General features: G+C 46.8%; 1 protein-coding gene and 1 non-coding gene across 2 annotated transcripts; one reads left to right on the forward strand and one right to left on the reverse strand.

The window, feature by feature from the left end:
- The first annotated feature begins 9,255 nt into the window (after positions 1-9,255).
- Positions 9,256-14,450, forward strand: LOC123092151 (uncharacterized). The gene is made up of 2 exons (XM_044513842.1): positions 9,256-11,827; positions 12,017-14,450. Exons 1-2 carry the CDS (start codon positions 11,208-11,210, stop codon positions 12,102-12,104), a joined length of 708 nt encoding a protein of 235 aa, XP_044369777.1. The 5' UTR covers positions 9,256-11,207; the 3' UTR covers positions 12,105-14,450.
- On the reverse strand, positions 11,030-11,140 carry LOC123095255 (small nucleolar RNA R71). The gene has a single exon (XR_006446154.1). It is a non-coding gene; the product is annotated as a small nucleolar RNA R71 (small nucleolar RNA).
- Positions 14,451-20,002: the final 5,552 nt, after the last annotated feature.

A 20,002-nucleotide genomic window follows, 5' to 3' on the forward strand; every position in this document is an offset into this window, starting at 1 on the left:
CGCCTGGTGCTTGAGGCTCGCGAAGGGAGGCCTTATTGGCGATGTCGTCTGCTTCCTTGTTTTCACCACGAGGGATGTGCTGGAGCTCCATGCCCAGGAAACACTTCTTGTGCTTCCCCACCTCCTCGAGGTAGGCGGCCATGTGCTCGTATTTAGCTTGTAGCTCTTATTGGAGAAGTTGACGAGGAGTTGTGAGTCCCCCTAGAAGGTGATGCGCTTGATACCAAGGGCATTAGCAGCCTTGAGGACAGCGATGAGGACCTCGTACTAAGTGATGTTGTTGGAGACCTTGTCATTGTTCTTGAAGTAGAGCTGCACAGTGCAGTACAACTTGTCCCTTGTAGGCGAAGTGAGCATGATGCCAGCCCCCGTGCCCTATCGTGAGAACGCACAGTCGAAGTGCATTGTCCATCCCGAGGGGGCGCCCTTCCCATGCAGCATGGACTCTTCCTCGCGAGGCTCCTCTTCGTGTGGATCCATCCATTCTGACGCGAAGTTGGCCAGTGTCGCGCCCTTGATCATCCTTGTACTGATGAACTCCAGCTTGAAAGGCTGCAACTCGATGTTCCACTCAGCGATGTGGCCGGTGGCATTGGGATTATGCGGTACTTGCTCTAGTGGGTACGACATGATCACCTTGACGAGGTGGCCCTGAAAGTAGTGGCGCAGCTTCTTGGAGGCAAGGAGGAGCGAGAGGAGAAGCTTCTGCTGCATGGGGTAGTGCTCGCAGCACCGTGTTGACGAAGTAGATGGGGTGCTCAACGTGGCATGTACTAGCAGGTGGTGTGGCCTCTACCTCGATACACCCGTCAGGCTGCTCACTAGGGGCCTCTGGATGCTGGGTCTCGGTAGGCTCGGGTGCGGCCTCAGCAGGGGCCTCTGGAAGGGGCCCCTCGCTAGTTGCTAGGAATGTGCAGGAGCCTTCTTCTTGACGTGGGTCTGCTCATCTTGTTCCGCGACCAGGGCTGCGCTAACCGTCTAGGGGTGGCCACCAATTACAAGAGCAGAGGCTCGCAAGGGCGTGGGGCGACCATGACAGGAGGGCTCATGAGGTACTTCTTGCGGACCTCGAAGGTAGCGTCAGCCTCAGGAGTCCATTTGAAGGGGCCTGACCTCTTCATGAGCTTGAAGAAGGGCAGGGCCTTTTCGCCGAACTGGATATGAAACACCCAAGCGACACCATGGATCCCACCAAGCGCTACATTTCCTTGAGGTTTCAGGGATGGCGCATCTCTTTAATGATCTTGATATTCTCAGGGTTTGCCTCGCTGCCGTGGTGGAAGACCAGGAACTCAAGCAGCTTGTCTAAGGGGACTCCAAACACACACTTGGCTGGGTTGATATTGAGGTTGATCTTGTGCAGGTTCGCAAATGTATCCTCAAGGTCTGTGATGAGTGAGCTTGTCTGGCGAGTCTTGATGATGATGTCAGCGATGCAGGCTTCTGCATTTCTTCCCATCTAGGGCCCCATGCCGAGGCGCATCAATCTCATCAAGGTGGCTCCCGCATTCTTTGGACCGAAGGGCATACATATGTAGCAGAACACGCCACAGGGAGTGATGAAGGCGGTCTTCTCCTTGCCGCCCTCTATCATCTTAATCTGGTGATAGCCTGAGAAGGCGTCTAGGAAGCATAGCAAATCACACCCAGCAGTTGAGTCCACGATTTGGTCGATCGATGGGAGGCGAAAGGGGTCCTTGGGACAGCCTTGTTGAGGTTGGTGAAGTCGACGCACATGCGCTTGCTGCCATTTGCATTGGGGACAACGACAGGGTTGGCGATCCACTTGGGGCGGAGCACTTCGACAATGATCCCTGCCTCTTGAAGCTTTTCGACCTCCTAAATTATGAACTCTTACTTCTCGCGTGCCTAGCACCGTACCTTTTGCTTCATGGGTCGTGTGTTGGGGCAAACGGCTAAGTGGTGCTTGATCACCTCCCTCGGTACACCGAACATATGTATGATGCTGTACAGGCGAACATATCAACATTTTCCCGGAGAAAGGTGACGAGCTCGCTTTCCTATTTGGGATAGAGGCCTGCTGATGTAGGGTAGAACCCTAGATGCCCAATATTTCACGATTGGAGCGGATCGCACGAAAAACACAAAGAACATGAGGGGAAAACAGGAGAGGATTCATTCAAACCAACAATATTTGATTACACATGTGCTAGATGCTTGAAACACAAAGAGATACATGATCCATGATCAACAATGGACGATACAAGTAGCAGGTTCTTCTCCATGGGGAGGTTTTGAGGGGTCTTCCCGTGAGGGGTCTTGAATCCACTTGGGGGATCTTCTCTGTAGAGGTCGTGAACTCTGATGGAGAAGGGATCAAGTGGAGAGAAAAGCTTCTCAAATGAGCTACTACTTTGCTAACCCTAAAACATAAGTAGAAGAAGAGTACATATAGTCTAGGGGCGAAGAGGTACATGGGCCTCGGCCCAAGTCACTGCACGCAGGCAGAGCCGGAAGTTCTGGGCGAGGCTGGAGGTTCCGGGCCAAGGTCCGGGGATGGTCCGGCCTAACTAGGGAGTTGGCACGGTGGGAGCTGGGCTCACGTCCGCGGGGGCGGAAGGTCCAGGCAGGTCGGAGGTTCCGGGGGCCAGAAGGTCCGGGACAGGTTCCGGGCTATCCAGAGAGTTGGTGTGCCCGGGCTTGTGTGGTCGGAGGCCGAAAGTTCCGGGCCATCCGAAGGTTCCGAGGACTGGAAGTTTTGGGCTCTGGCAGGAAGTTCTGGGCTAAACAAAGAGTTGGCGCCTGTTCCTTCTTCCTCAGCTCTTGGCTTCGTGGCTTGTGTGTTGTACCTGATCACACATAGTGTTTCTGACTTAGGCAGCAACCATGTCTCACTCAAATGTAAGGGAATCTCAAGTAGGAGAGATGTCACCTTAGATTGAATAGCACGTGCTTGAGCTCTTGGCATGGGTCCACTTTTAGCTTGGGTAGTTAAGGTAGCATCCATGGGGATGACCGTGGAATGCTCCGCATCATATCCCCCCTGGGAAAGCTCGGACCTCGGATCGAAATCCTCATCACCGTGGTACGGTGAGAGATCTTTGACATTGAATATGTCTCTTACGGAGTACTTGTCGCGTGGTAAGTCGAGCTTGTATGCATTGTTGTTGTAGCACTCTAGCATTTTGAAGGGTCCATCGGCTCGAGGTAGTAGCTTTGACTTGCGTTTGTTGGGGAAGCGGTCCTTGCGAAGGTGTAGCCACACAAGATATCCAATGTTTAATATCATGGGTTGCTTGTTGATGTTGAGCTTGTTCGTGAGTCATTGTACTTGGCGCTCGATGGTGTGCCTTGTATCTTCATGCATCTTCTTGCGATAGTTCACCCGTGCATGTGAATCCATATTGGTGCGCTCTTGTAGTGGTGGAGGGAGAATGCCCAGCGGGGACAACGAGTTGAAACCGTAGACAACCTTGAAGGGGGACTTGCCAGTAGTCGAATGTCTTGCACGGTTGTAGGCGTACTCGGCGATGGTAGGAACACCTCCCACTTTGTGAGAGTGTTCGGTTTGTCACCTCCGTTTGGCCGTCGGTTTGAGGATGGTATGCCGAAGAGAACAAAATCTTGATTCCGAGCTTGGCACATAGAGTCTTCCAAAAGTATCTCAATAACTTGACGTCACTGTCCGAGATGATAGTCTTTGGAACTCCATGTAGGCTCAAGATTTCCCTACAAAAAAGGTTTGCAACATGTGAAGCATCGTCTAACTTGTTGCATGGGATGAAATGAGCCATTTTAGAGAATTGGTCCACAACAACAAACACAGAATCTTCTCCATTTTGAGTTCTAGGCAAACCAAGCACAAAGTCCATACTAATGTCTTCCCACGGGTGATATGGAATTGGAAGTGGCATATAGTGACCATGGTTGGTGAAGTGTGAGACTTCACGAAACATCTTGGGCCAAAAGTAGTTCTTGGAGAGCATGGCGAATGTCTTGTCACGTCCAAAATGTCCCATTAGTCCACCTCCATGAGCCTCTTGCAAAAGTAGCAAACGAAGAGAAGACTCGGGGATACATAGTTTGTTAGCTCTCATAAGATAATCATCTTTGAGGTAGTATCGCTCCCAAGATTTATGCATCAAACATTTGGCATAAGAAATAGCAAAAGTAGGATCATGCGCATACAAGTCTTTTATGTGCTCAAAACCATTGACATTCAATTCAAGTTGGGTAACAAGCATGCATCTAAGGGAAAGCGCATCCGCCACAACATTTTCCTTACCTTTTATATACTTGATGACATAAGGAAATGACTCGATGAATTCACTCCACTTAGCATGACACTTGTTTAACTTAGTTTGACCCTTAAGATAGTTTAGTGTTTCCTAATCGGTGTGGAGAATGAACTCATGAGGACAGAGATAATGCTCCCAAACATGCAATACTCGAACTAAAGCATATAGCTCTTTGCCATAGATAGGGTAACTGAGTTGCGCTCCGAAGAGTTTTTCACTATGGGGCGCTTCTCTTGCATTAATACACCTCCTATGCCATAACTACTAGCATCACAATGTATATCAAATGGTTTGTCAAAGTTGGGTAATGCAAGAAAAGGGGCATGTGTAATAAAATTCTTAAGCTCATTGAAAGCGGTATCTTGGGATGGTCCCCAAACAAAAGGTGCATTCTTCTTACTCAAGCCATGTAAGGGTAAAGCAATGGTGCTAAAATCCTTCACAAATCTACGATAGAAACCGGCTAGACCAAGAAAACCTCACACTTGTTGCGAATTTGTTGGTTGGGGCCAAGTTTTAATAGCATTGATCTTAGATTCATCTACCTGCACACCCTTAGAAGATACCACAAAACCCAAGAAAACAAGCTTATCAACACTGAAAAGGCATTTGTCTATATTAGCATAAAGGCGCTCTTTCCTAAGGGTTTGCAAAATGGTTCTAAGATGGGTGAGATGATCTTTGAGGGATTTGCTAAAGAAAATAATATCGTCAAAATAGACCACAATAAATACACAAATATAGGGGTGAAGAACGAAATGCATGACTCGCAAGAAAGTATCGGGTGCTTCGGGGCATAACAAGCCATTCATATAAGCCAAATTTGGTCTTAAAGTGGTTTTCCATTCATCACCTTCTTGGATGCGTATTTGATAGTAGCCACTCTTAAGGTCAATCTTAGAGAAAATGGCGGTTCCGCTAATCTCATCTAGCATATCGTCAAGGCGTGGAATGGGGTAACGGCACCTAACAGTGATAGCATTGCTAGGGCACCAATCAGAACACATGCGATAAGTACCATCTTTCTTGGGAACAAGGATCACCGGGACGACACAAGGGCTCAAGCTTTCTCGTACATGGCCGTTGTCGATGAGTTGTTGTACTTGCATTTGATATCCTTTGTTTCCTCGTGGTTGATGCGGTAGGGAGCCTTGTTGGGAAGATGATGCGGAGCATCCTTCGGTCATCCCCATGGACCTTACATCGTCTCACTAAGCACCAAGAGGACCCATGACTAGAGCACGAGCTAGAGCTCTCAAGACCGAGGTGACTTCTCTCCTTAGTGATATCTCATATGATGCTCTCGAGACATGGCTACTACCTAAGTCCGGAATGTTGTGCATGATTAGGTACCAAGAGGACCCTCGCCAGGTTGCACATGAAGATGGTCAAGACCCCAAGTCCACGAAAGAAGAGAACCAACGGAAGAAGGCGAGAACAGCCTCCAGGCACCGGACATCCAGCCCCTGGAGATCTACATGGTCAGGAGTTTGCAGAAGAAGCTACAGGGACCGGACTTCCGGCGTCCAGCCCGGACATCCGGCCCCCCTCACCAAAAATCCGGCCTCCAGCCCGGACACCCAGAGGCGCCATCCAGGGAGCACAGAAGGCTGCCAGACGGCCCGGGCATCCGGTCATCACCCCGGACATCCGGCGCCTCCCGAAGCCCCGGACATCCGGCCCCTCCGCCCGGACATTCGGTGCCGCCCATCCAGAGAGCAGCACGACCATCTCCACCAGCCCGGACATCCGGCCCTTTAGCCCGGACATCCGGCCCCTCGCGAGCCACCGGACATCCGGCTCGATGCCCGGACATCCGGCCTTCCCTGTCTGCAAATAGTGTAAGAGCCGAGGCCCATGTACCCCCTTCGCCCCTAGACTATATATACTCCATCTCCACCTACGTTTTAGGGTTAGCATTGTGATAGCTCATTTGAGATAGAGCATTGCTCATCCATACCGGATCTACTCCTCGTGAGGGACCGCACCTCTTCGGAGAAGATCCATCAGGATTCAAGGCCTCCATCCGTAGAAGACAATCAAGACCTCCTTCCGGAGAAGAACGGTTACTCTTGTATTGTCCCTTGTTGACTTTGGATCTCATGTTACTTTTTGCCTCGATGATCTAGCACTTGTGTGATCAGTTTCATGTCGGTTGAGTGTTTCTCTTGTTTTCCCTCATGATTTCCCTCATGTTCTTCCACGCGTTCTTCGTGTTCCCCGTAGGATCCTCTCCAAACGTGAAAGATCGGCCCCCATAGGGATCCGCCCTACATCATCATGGTATCATGAGAGACGTCGATCACGTTTTTGGAGCCCCTACCCCGTGTTTTCTAGCTTGATTTTGTTGATTTCGTCCTAAATCCGAAAATGCCCACCAAAAATAGCCCCCAATTTTTTTTGTGATTTGTTGGTGTGATGAAGTTTTGTTGGATTTCATCCACGGATCTGCTTTGCATCGAGTGGATCTAGCTTTTCCCCACCTTCCCCAAAATTTCCATCCACAAATTCGTCCGAATTTTGCCCAGAGTTGCCCATTTTCTCGTGGAGTTCATCGTGTTCGTCCCCGATCCAGGAGCCTGGACATCCACCCGAGTCCCCCGGACATCCGGTGTCCCAGACATCCGGCAGCTGGCCCGGACATCGGGACCCTGGCAGCAACAGCTCCATTTCCCCGCGCCATTTTCTGCCGAGTTTCGCCCAATTTTGGCCCGGTGCCCACGCTTACTTCCGCATACCACCGCCGCTTTCCGCAAGCACCACCACCACTCACCGCTACCTACTAGGACGATTTTGACACGTTTTGGTCTTTGAGATTTCGGGTTGTGGTTCCCTGTCCTATTGTGTTTCGGCTATATAGGTACGGTTCGACGTCAACATCACCACCGCTCATCTCCATCGACTACACATCATCGCCAAGGACGGTAACCTCGATGACATCTTTGTCATACCTTGCAATTGCATTGATACCCACATGGCCTTACATTTGCGTAGCTTACCCATTGAGACTAGCCATTGAGTATTGCCGGCAACGTGACTTGTGCACATTAGTGATCATACTCCATAGCATACATACCATACCATCGTGGTGCATATCTTGGCATCAACTTTTGTGTCACAAAGTTGTCATCGCATACACAATTGCTATCTTGGTTCGTGAAGTTTTGCATGAGAAAAGAGCTCAAAAGTGAAAGAGCCAACCAAGCTTTTAAGCAAAGAGGAAAGATAAGCAAAGAGCTTATAAGCAAGAACCATAGCATCATACTACATTAAGATTGTCATATCGGATCATCTTGGATCATATCACCGAAATACCATACATATAGCATACTTGGGATAGAGGTCATTGCATTTTTGCCTAGTAGGTTGTGCACAAGTTCCGTATCCGCATATTGTGCAATCATGCTAGCGTCTCTCGTGTATTGTGCAACAAGAGAATTTTCATGGATTCCACATTTTGGCTCACTTTTGGTTTGCACAATCCCACTTATCTATTTGCGTGTGTGTTTCCGTGTACCACTACTTGCTTGGTCTACTTGTTGCATTTGCAAATTTGTGAATCTTTTCCAACATTATTGAAGCTCACTTACAATTGCATCAAATTTTGTGCCACCATCCTAACCAAGCTCCACCATAAGATTTTACTTGTGTAGGTGTGAGAACCGACAAGAATTGGCACCAATAGTGCTATTTCATTCTACGCATTTGAGTGAACTTGATTCATCATCAACATCGGTCAAGGTACAATTGGTATAAGTTCTTCTCCTTCTACCACTCACATTTTTGCTTGGAATGATGGATGGGCCAAGTACTTCTACCAACCCACTCTTCACCGAGCAAGACAATGACATGTCATCATACGTCACCAAGAGCCACCTCTTTGGTGCACAATGAGCGTTGCATCAAGAGCAACAAGCTATGACCGACCGCATCGACAACCTCGCCACCGACTTGTGACTCTCCGAGCAACGTACCAAGGACTACTTCGACAACAAGCCCGATGCTCACAAGCAAGAGAACGATGCAAGGATGGACGAGATCCGTGCCTTGTTGGTGAATCATCCTCCTTCTACTTCTTCATACTCAAGACGAAGCCGCTCAAGTCGACACTCCGACGACACCTTCTCCGGCTCAAGTAGACCGACATCAAACACTCTTCGACGAGCCGCGCGTCAAGACCGTCATGCATCTCACAATCCGCTACATGAAAAGCATTCACAAGAGCAAGTCGACGAGCAAGAACTTCATCCTCCACCACATCAAGTTGCGTTTGCTCAAGCTCAAGAACGACAACGTCAATGTCGCCAAGAGGAAGAACGAGCGCGTCTACACCAAGAGGAACAAGACGCCGAGGGTCAACGTCTTCAACAACAACAACGTGAAGCACAAGCTCTTGAGGCGCAACGTGGCCTTCAAGAATCAAGTCGAGCCATTGCGAACCGCAACCGAGATCGGCGCAATCAAGAGGAAGCACTTCGAGAAGAAATCCAAGAGCGGATCTACCAACCGCGAGTGCAACGTCAAGTTCCTCAAGCTCCTCCACAACCTCAAGTTCAACAAGAGCAAGTTGATCATGGACTTCCACCACGACAAGAGCAACATGAGGATGATTATCCTCCACGTCAAGGGCGTCATGATAAGCACATTTCAAATATATAATTTTGGCATACAAATATACCATTTGTTGAGTTCTGACATTAATTTTTGCTATGAAATACTGAATATTTGAATGATAATCATATAAGAGCATGTTGACTAGTGAATTGTTTCTTTTGCAGAAAAGTGCGAGAAGGCACTATAAACTTCAAGATTCAGTTGATTGCCAAACGCGATGAGACTTGGGGCTGGAACGAGAGAACGAGGGACCCGAGCGAGAAGAAAAGAAGTATCCAGGGGCAAGCTAATGTTGGAGGATCATCTTGAGAAGAAAGGAAGCAGGAGGGCCAAAGTGAAAAAATGGCAGATCACACGAGGTCAAAATCCCTAGACGCCCTGATTCCCAAATCAGGCCTGGCATCTCATCTATCTCCCCCGATCCCTTTCTTCTCCACCACTGGCCGCCGCCGCAGCCAGGCCGGCGTGGGGCGCACCACCGCTCCACTGCGCCTCCACCTTCACCGCGCCCTCCATCCACCAGCACCTCCATACACCACCATCCATCCACTCCATCACCACCTCGCGCCGATGCACCATCCATCAGCGCCACCACTCCCCACCATCACTTCTTCTCTCTCTCTCTCTCTCACGTACTGCTGCACCTTTTCTCTTCTTCCCAATCTTGCTGTAGTTCTTCCTCTCTTTCAACCTCCTGCTGCTGCCTCCTCTTCTCCAAGCCCCTCTGCTTCTTCTCCATCACGAAACTGCTTCCCCTCTCTTGCTTCTCCATCTCCGTGCTGCTGCTCTTCTTCTTCTTCCCCTTGCTACTGCTGCCTCTTCTCCGTTGCATCTCCCTTAGCGCTGCTGCTGCTGCTTCTCTCTTCTGCGTCCCCTGCTGCTCCTTCTCAACCCCCCTGTTGCCTCTATTTCTTCTCTGAACCTAAACCCTTGTGGCTGCTATCTCTCTCTTTGAAATAACTTGAGACATATATGATGTGTAACATTCAGATTTGTTAAGTGTTAGTAACCTACTTGTTCAATTTCAGACTTATGCTTTATTTGTGGATGTGTGAACTGGATCGTGGCATGTATCACTCAGTTTGTATGCTCAATAATTAGCTATATATATCCCCTGTGTGTTGTAGTTGCCGTAGTAATTTTCAGTTTGTAATACCTGTGTGATATATATAATTCTGTGGTGTTAAACATTTCTGTCCTTGTCCCATTATCTTTGTTCTGTGCTTTTCTTCTTATATATAACTAATAGTTATATTTGTGATCATATATTGGTACTTCCTTTCTGTCGATGATGATGTCCTGTGTGTGTATTTTAGTTTCTAAAATAATATGAAAATACCAAAAAGACAAAGCGAAGATAATCTTCATCTCCTTTGCTTCTGTGTCATTTCCTTTGTTGATGATCTTAGTTAGTCTAGATTTAATATTCTGCTTTCACCACCCAATATTGTGTTACCTAGATTTAGCCGAGCGTAGTCGCCGTCGCCTAGTCCCTGTGGGGAACACGACACTCGCAGTTCGGGCGAAATATCCCGCTGTACTTACAACTGATCATTTTGGCGCCGTTGCCGGGGACTAGCGTCGAGTGACCGTGTTAGGCTATAGACTAGGTTTATTTTAGTTCCTTGTTTAATTCGTCGTGTATTTCATTTTCTGCGATTCTTTTATATTTTTTTTGCTTGTTGTTGCTTCGGCTTATTAGGATACTAACATTCTGACTAGTATTTACTGTTTATGAGTGTGCGTAGGAAATCTGAACTATTTACAGGTTGATTGATAGTTACACTTGGCGGAGATATGGCGATGCTTCGTGATGTTTGGATGCCAAGTAGTCAATGCTATTTCACAGGGCCGGTTTGGCCAACTATTGAGGTAGAGAATTTTGAGCTGAAGCCTGGTCTTATTGCTTTGGTTCAACAACATCAGTTTGGAGGGTTGCCTAATGAAGATCCTTATGAGCACTTGCTCCGAGTCATGGAGTATTCAGATACAGTAAAGTACCATGGAGTTCCTCAAGAAGCTATCAAGTGCATGCTGTTCACATTCTCTCTCCGAGATGGTGCTCATGCTTGGTATCGATCCTTGCCATCAAGATCATTCGGTTGGAATGAGATATCATGAGCTTTCTTGGATAAATATTTCCCACTACACAAGCAGTCCGCAATTCGAGATGAGATCTTCAATTTCGTTCAGCGTGAAGGCGAGAGCTTGAATGATGCTTGGGAGAGATACAGAGCCTTATTCAGGAGATGTCCTAATCATGGGCTCGAGAGATGGTTAGAGCTGCAGATATTCTATAGAGGATTGACTTCAGACACTCGAGCTTATGTCGATATGGCAGCGGGTGGAGCTATTACAAACAAGACACTTGATGAAGCTTTTCTGCTGATTGAGAGCATAGCTTTCCACCAACTTCAGTGGTACAATAAGAAGCCCACGTCTGATTCATTGGTTTGCTTGCAACAAATCACTACACCTCAGCCACCAATTCTTACACAGAATCCTGAACCTCTATCTCAGTGTGACAAGATTGAGCTTGCATGGATTATCTTTGACGATGATGACACCATTCTAGTTGACACACACGCTACAGATCATATGGATACTAGTGTTGGAGACTCGGTTTTGCATTGTGATGATTCTTCTATTGATGAGCCAGAGCTGCAGTTAGTTGTTTTTGATATTGAGGAGTCACCTTTAGTTGATATTGATCATGTGCTGCTAGAGCCAGATATGGAGAAGTTCACCTTCGATGATGTTAGCCGTATTGCTTCCTCAACACTTGAGCCCGAGATGGAGAGCTTCATGGTTGAGTATGGTGAGGTGGATTCAGATGTCAAGGAGTCAAGCTCTATTTCACTTGTTGACATGAATCCGGTGGAAATTTCTACTACCACACCTCACTTGGTATCTTCAATGGAGGTAGTCCTGAAGCTTCTTCCTAACTATCTCAGGTATGATCTCAGCTTTCTCGACAAGATATGCCATATTATGGATACTGCCTATGCACCATGTGACTTGTTGTTGATACATGTTCCTGACTTGCTCAATAGATATACTTATATGATAGGGTACTCTATCGATGACTTAGAGGGCATTCTCTCTGTCACATGTATTGGCTTGGTTGTTGAGTGTTCTTTCAGGTTGATGCTTGTGTACCATTTACTGCGAGTTGACCGAGTTCGAGATGACATTCCCTGGAATCCTGGTGGACTCAGAGCATGGGGATGAGGAGAAGCAAGGGGGCACACACGAGGAAGGGAGAAGCTGGAGCAGGCATGAGGATAGAGAAGCAAAAGGAGAGGAGCTGCAGTTGGTGAGGTGATCGAGCGAGTGCTACATCATCAAAGCCCGGTGAGATGTTTCATGACCCATTCCGAGTATATCATCCATTGATACATGCTGAAATCAAATGTTATTTGGGTTGCTTAAGCCATTTCTTAAATGTCGTCCCACTGAATCTTACCTTTGACATATGATGCTTGATGTGAATATGTGAACTAAATCGTGAATGCCTTGTAAACTAGTGATCTACATACTGCTTGCTTTGCTGAAACTAGTGAAAGTTATTAGTTTTGAGTGCTCAAATCCCTAGTACACTAGAAAACTTAATCATTTTCTTCTTTTACCTCGATACACCTAGATCATTAAGAGTCAGATGTTGAGTTTGTGCCTAATGTGTTCCCATTGAGAGCAATCACCTAACCACTATGGATTAGTATGCTATGTTCCCTGGATCGGTAGCATGTGAACCAGACATGGAGAAGTGATGATTCCTATTTTTGTGCTTATGTGTTGTTCATTTAAGATAAGTAATAATGAATAAATAAGTCTGACTACCTACAGTAGCATGTCATGTTCCTGGGATCAGTGGCATGTGAAATCGGGTTAGCTTGGGCAGTAATTAATAATAAAAAAATGTAATTGTCGAACCAGGTGTATACCATGTTCTCGGGATCGGTGGTATGTTCCTTTGGGGAGACAAACAAAAAAACTAAACTAATAATTGGTCGATCCAGGTGTATACCATGTTCTCGGGATCAGTGGTATGTCCCTTTGGTGAGATCGATAAAATATTATCATTGCTTTACTTCTGTAAATAAGTGATTTGATCACAAGTTTATGTTCTTTTTTGTGCTCGGGATCATGCTCTCTTTAGGAACCTTTGGCACAATCATCATCTGAACTTGTTGATCCACTTTTATCATTGTAAAAGTTTAAAATGATTGAGTCTACTAGTATCCTATTGCTTTGTAGCACTCTTGACCATTGATTTGCACTAGCTAAGTCCAAAGCATGCATTGTTTAGAGATCTACTTCACTTGGCATTCTCTAGTCAGCTCACTGTTCACTGTCTAGCTCTTGTCATATGCCTTTACTTGAGGACAAGTAAAGATTTAAGTGTGGGGGAACTTGATAAGCACATTTCATATATATAATTTTGGCATACAAATATACCATTTGTTGAGTTCTGACATTAATTTTTGCTATGAAATACTGAATATTTGAATGATAATCATATAAGAGCATGTTGACTAGTGAATTGTTTCTTTTGCAGAAAAGTGCGAGAAGGCACTATAAACTTCAAGATTCATTCGATTGCCAAACGCGATGAGACTTGGCGCAGGAACGAGAGAACGAGGGACCCGAGCGAGAAGAAAAAAAGTATCCAGGGGCAAGCTAATGTTGGAGGATCATCTTGAGAAGAAAGGAAGCAGGAGGGCCAAAGTGAAAAAATGACAGATCACACGAGGTCAAAATCCCTAGACGCCCTGATTCCCAAATCAGGCCTGGCATCTCATCTCTCTCCCCCGATCCCTTTCTTCTCCACCACCGGCCGCCGCCGCAGCCAGGCCGGCGTGGGGCATGCCACCGCTCCACCGCGCCTTCACCTTCACCGCGCCCTCCATCCACCAACACCTCCATACACCACCATCCATCCACTCCATCACCACCTCGCGCCGCTGCACCATCCATCAGCGCCACCACTCCCCACCATCACTTCTTCTCTCTCTCTCTCACGCACTGCTGCACCTTTTCTCTTCTTCCCAATCTTGCTGTAGTTCTTCCTCTCTTTCAACCTCCTGCTGCTGCCTCCTCTTCTCCAAGCCCCTCTGCTTCTTCTTCATCACGAAACTGCTTCCCCTCTCTTGCTTCTCCATCTCCATGCTGCTGCTCTTCTTCTTCTTCCCCTTGCTGATGCTGCCTCTTCTCCGTTGCATCTCCCTTAGCGCTGCTGCTGCTTCTCTCTTCTGCGTCCCCTGCTGCTCCTTCTCAACCCCCCTGTTGCCTCTATTTCTTCTCTGAACCTAAACCCTTGTGGCTGCTATCTCTCTCTCTGAAATAACTTGAGACATATATGATGTGTAACATTCAGATTTGTTAAGTGTTAGTAACCTACTTGTTCAGTTTCAGACTTATGCTTTATTTGTGGATGTGTGAGCTGGATCGTGGCATGTATCACTCAGTTTGTATGCTCAATAATTAGCTATATATATCCCCTGTGTGTTGTAGTTGCCGTAGTAATTTTCAGTTTGTAATACCTGTGTGATATATATAATTCTGTGGTGTTAAACATTTCTGTCCTTGTCCCATTATCTTTGTTCTGTGCTTTTCTTCTTATATATAACTAATAGTTATATTTGTGATCATATATTGGTACTTCCTTTCTGTCGATGATGATGTCCTGTGTGTGTATTTTAGTTTCTAAAATAATATGAAAATACCAAAAAGACAAAGCGAAGATAATCTTCATCTCCTTTGCTTCTGTGTCATTTCCTTTGTTGATGATCTTAGTTAGTCTAGATTTAATATTTTGCTTTCACCACCCAATATTGTGTTACCTAGATTTAGCCGAGCGTAGTCGCCATCGCCTAGTCCCTGTGGGGAACACGACACTCGCAGTTCGGGCGAAATATCCCGCTGTACTTATAACTGATCACGTCATCATCACCATCACCAACAACACAATGAAGAGAAATGCTACGGCAAGATAAAGTTTACAATGCCCAAGTTCAATGGAAGCAATGATCCCGAAGAATACCTCTCATGGGCATCGAAGGTCGACAAAATCTTTCATTTGCACAACTATGAGGAAGAGAAGAAGATCTCTATGGCATCACTTGAGTTCCAAGACTGTGTGCTCATATGGTGGGAACAAGTCCTTGAGTGTCGTGAAGCAAGAGGTGAACCACCAATCACCACTTGGGCTCAAATGAAGGATATCATGCAAGCACATTTTGTGCCTACCTACTATAACCGCGATCTTTTCAAGATGCTCTAACTCCTCAAGCAAGGAACAAAGAGTGTTGAAGAATACTACAAGGAAATGGAGATAGCCATGATTCGAGCCAATGTCATGTAAGATGATGAGCAAACTATGGCATGTTTCTTGAATGGACTCAATCATCCCATCAAAAAGATTGTCGACTTCCAACCCTACTCCAACCTCATTGAGCTCGTGCATCAAGCTACCAAGGCGGAACGTCAAGTGCAAGATGACTTCAAGTACGCCAAGTACTCATCCAAGAACTACGGCTTCTCCAACAACCAAGCTTCAACGACTCCTCCAACTTCTACCTCAACCAAGCCATCTACAACCAACGACGACAAGTCAAGTTACAAGAAAACTTCGACAAGCTCAAGTCGTCCTCCTCCTACTACAAGCAACTTCAAGCCGCGTGCTTCATCATCTACTCCAACCGATGAGACCATCAAGACAAGCTCCTTCAAGTGTTTCACTTGCGACGGCCGAGGCCACAAGTCCTATGAATGCACAAACAAGTGCACCATGATCCTCAATGATGATGGAACCTATGACTCCATGAGTGACGAGGAGATGGAAGCCCTTTAGCAAGTGGCCATGCACCGGCGCGTGAACGAGGATGAAGATGATCAAGTCTTTTGTGATGAGGATTTGAGCCCCGCTCTCGTTGTCTCCAAAGTCTTGACTCTTCAACATCAACAAGAAGAAGATCAAAGATGCCACATCTTCCACACAAAGGCTGACATCAATGGAAGGTCCGTCAAGGTCATCATCGATGGATGTAGTTGCCATAACTTGGCAAGTGAAGAACTATGCTCCAAGCTTCAATTGGTCAAGATGAAGCACCCGCACCCATACAAAGTCCAATGGCTAAGTGACTCTGGCACTATACGAGTTGAGCATACGGTCCAAGTCTCCTTCAAAATTGGTGCATATGAGGATACTTTTGAGTGTGAAGTCGTCTTGATGTCCGTTTGCCACCTCCTTCTTGGTCGAGCATGGCAATTCGACCGTGGTGTCATCCATAATGGGCGTACCAATCACTATAGCTTCAAGATGAAAGGGAAGGAATATGTGCTACGACCTATGTCTCCTAGTCAAGTGATAGCCTACAAGCAAGCCACCCATCATGGAGAGAAGAGTGAGAAAGTGATCCACCAAAAAGTGAGTGAGAGCCACAAGCCAAACATGAGCGCCTCTTCGCCTAGAGAGAAAAACCTAGTCCTATTTGCCACCAAAAGTGAGATGAGAGAAGTGTGTGAGAACCCATCGAGTGTTATGCACTTCGTCCTTGTGTGCAAGGATGGGGACCCAAAAACTAACACCTCTCACGATCTACCTTTAGTGTTTCAATCTCTTTTGCAGGAATTCCAAGTTGTTTTCCCCGATGAGCTACCTCCGGGACTACCTTCTCTACGAGGCATTGAGCATCGTATCAACCTCATCCCTGGAGCGCCCGTACCAAACAAAGCTCCATACCGCGTCAACCCCGAAGAAACTAAGGAGATCCAGCGGCAAGTACAACAACTAATCGACAACGGTCATGTACGTGAAAGCTTAAGCCCTTGTGTCGTTCCCGTTATACTTGTGCCCAAGCAAGATGGTAGTTTCACATGTGCTCTGATTGTAGACCTATCAATGCTACCGTTCGCTATAGGAATCTCATTCCTCGCCTAGATGATATGCTTTATGAACTTAGCGGTGCCACCATTTTCTCAAAAAATGATCTTAAAAGTGGCTATTACCAAATCCGCATAGAAGAAGGTGACGAATGGAAAACTGCTTTCAAAACCAAATTTGGCTTGTACGAGTGGTTAGTTATGCCTATGGGTTTATCGGAAGCTCCCGGAACTTTCATGCGTCTTATGTATTTTGTGCTTCGACCTTATATTAGAGTGTTTGTTGTTGTTTACGTTGATGATATTCTTGCGATTAGCAAATCCATGAAAGAGCATCTAAAGCATGTTAGGGCTGTTTTGCAAACGCTTCGCAAGGAACGTCTTTATGCCAACATGAAAAAGTGCACGTTGGGTGTTGACAAGCTAGTTTTCTTGGGTTTTGTTGTCTCTTCCAAGGGTGTCCATGTTGATGAATCTAAAATTGAAGCAACTAAAACTTGGCCCCAACCCACCAATTTGCAACAAGTGCGTAGCTTTCTTGGTCTTGCAGGTTTTTATCGTTGCTTTGTGAAAGATTTTAGCACTATTGCCGGTCCTTTACATGCTTTGAGTAAGAAGAATGCTCCTTTTGTTTGGGGATCTTTGCAATCCACCGCTTTTGATGAGCTCAAGTCTTTGCTTACTCATGCTCTGATTCTTGCTTTACCCAACTTTGATAAAACTTTTGAGGTTCATTCTGATGCAAGTGGTACCGGAATTGCGGAGTTTTGATGCAAGAAAAACGAGCCATTGTATATTTTAGTGAAAAACTCTCCGGTGCTCAACTTAACTATCCCATCTATGATAAAGAATTGTATGCTTTAGTGCGTGTGCTACATGTTTGGGAACATTATCTTAGACCTCATGAGTTTGTCATCCATACCAATCATGAAACGTTTAAGTACTTAAAAGGTCAAACTAAGTTGAACAAGCGTCATGCCAAATGGAGTGAATTTATTGAATCTTTCCCCTATGTAATCAAGTACATTAAGCGTAAGGAAAATGTAGTTGCGGATGCACTTTCCCACATATGCACGCTTGTCACTAAACTTGAGTAGAATGTTATTGGCTTTGAGCACATAAAAGACTTGTATGCTAATGATCCATCTTTTGCTAATCCTTATGCTAAATGTTTGACGCATACATCTTGGGAACAATATTACATCAAGGATGGTTATCTTATGAGAGCTAACAAACTATGCATTCCCGAGTCTTCTCTTCGTTTGCTACCTTTGCAAGAGGCTCATGGAGGCGGACTCATGGGACATTTTGGACGCGACAAGACATTCGCCACGCTCTCCAAGAACTACTTTTGGCCCAAGATGTTCCGAGACATCTCACGCTTCACCAACCGATGCTCTACATGTCGCAAAGCTAAGTCTAAAGCTCAATCCCATGGTCTTTACATGCCTCTTCCTATTCCTTATCAACCTTTGGAAGACATTAGCATGGATTTTGTACTTGGTTTGCCTAGAACTCAAAATGGAAAGGATTCTGTGTTTGTTGTTGTGGACCGATTTTCTAAGATGGCATATTTCATTCCTTGCAACAAGATAGACGATGCTTCACACGTTGCAAATCTCTTTTGTAGGGATATCTTGCACCTCCATGGAGTACCAAAGACAGTTGTCTCTGACCGTGACGTCAAGTTCTTGAGTTACTTTTGGAAGACGCTATGCGCCAAGCTCGGAATCAAGCTCTTGTTCTCATCCGCATACCATCCTCAAACCGACGGCCAAACGGAGGTCATGAACCAGACACTCTCCACTCTACTTCGAGTGTTTATCAAGAAGAACATCAAGGAGTGGGAGGCATGTCTACCCATCGCCGAGTACGCCTACAACCGTGCAAGACATTCGACTACCGACAAGTCCCCCTTCAAGGTCGTCTACGGCTTCAACCCGTTATCCCCATTGGACATTCTACCTCTTCCTCTACAAGAGAGAACCAACATGGATGCGAGTGCACGGGCAAGCTACATCAAGAAGATGCATGAGGATACAAGGAACACCATCGAGCGCCAAGAACAACGCCTAGCATCCAAGCTCAATGTCAACAAGCAACCCATGATTTTCAACATAGGTGATCTCGTGTGGCTACACCTTCGCAAGGACCGCTTCCACAACGAACGCAAGTCCAAACTTCTCCCTCGAGCTGATGGACCCTTCAAGGTGCTAGCACGCTACAAAAACAACGCCTACAAGATCGACCTCCCACGAGACAAGTACAATGTGAGCAACATCTTCAACATCAAGGACCTCGCTCCATACCATGGTGATGGAACTTATGATCCGAGGTCGGATCTTTCCCAGGGGGGAGATGATGCGGAGCATCCCTCGCTCATCCCCATGGACGTACCTACATCTCCCTCAACTCCACTTGGACCCATGACAAGAGCTCGAGCAAAGGCTATCGAAGATAAGGTGAACTCGCTCCTCTCCGAACTCCCTCTCTCTACTCACGAGACTTGGCTACTACCTCATACGGAGACTTTGTGTGTGATCAGGTACTTGGAGGAGAGCCACGGGACGGCTACATCCAATGACCAAGGTGGCGAGGACACCAAGCATGAAGACCAAGAGGAAGGACTGCTTTGGAAGCTACAGGACCCGGACGACCGGCCAGGCACGGACGTCCGACCCCTGGAAGGTGCTACAGCCGAGAGAAGAAAGGCATGGCAGAGCTCAAGGTTACGGACGACTGGCCGATCCCGGGCGATCGGACACCCCCAGGCTCCAGACGACCGAGCCCCTACGGACGTCCGTGCCAGCGACCACAGAACAGAAATTACGGCAATTCGAAGGCTTCCGGACGACCGTGCGCCTATCAACAGAACCGAATCTACGGTCATCCAAAGAACCCCAGACGTCCGGGACCCCGCTAGCCTCCGGACGACCGGCGCCCCATGGACGTCCGGACCCTGGCTGTGTCCAGCTGCGGGCTGAGGCCCATGTACCCCTTCACTTTGCCCCTCTTTTGCACTAAGACTATATATAGACCACTCCCACCTCCTAGATAGGGTTAGCATTGTGATAGCTCATTGAGATAGAGCATTGCTCATCCGTACCAGATCTACTCCACGTGAGGGACCGCGCCTCTTCGGAGAAGATCCATTCGGATTCAAGGCCTCCATCCAGAGAAGACAATCAAGACCTCCTCACGGAGAAGAACAGTTACTCTTGTATCTTCCTTTGTTGACTTTGGAT

This window comes from Triticum aestivum, chromosome 4B, assembly GCF_018294505.1.
Source record: "Triticum aestivum cultivar Chinese Spring chromosome 4B, IWGSC CS RefSeq v2.1, whole genome shotgun sequence".
Taxonomy (NCBI): Eukaryota; Viridiplantae; Streptophyta; class Magnoliopsida; order Poales; family Poaceae; genus Triticum; species Triticum aestivum.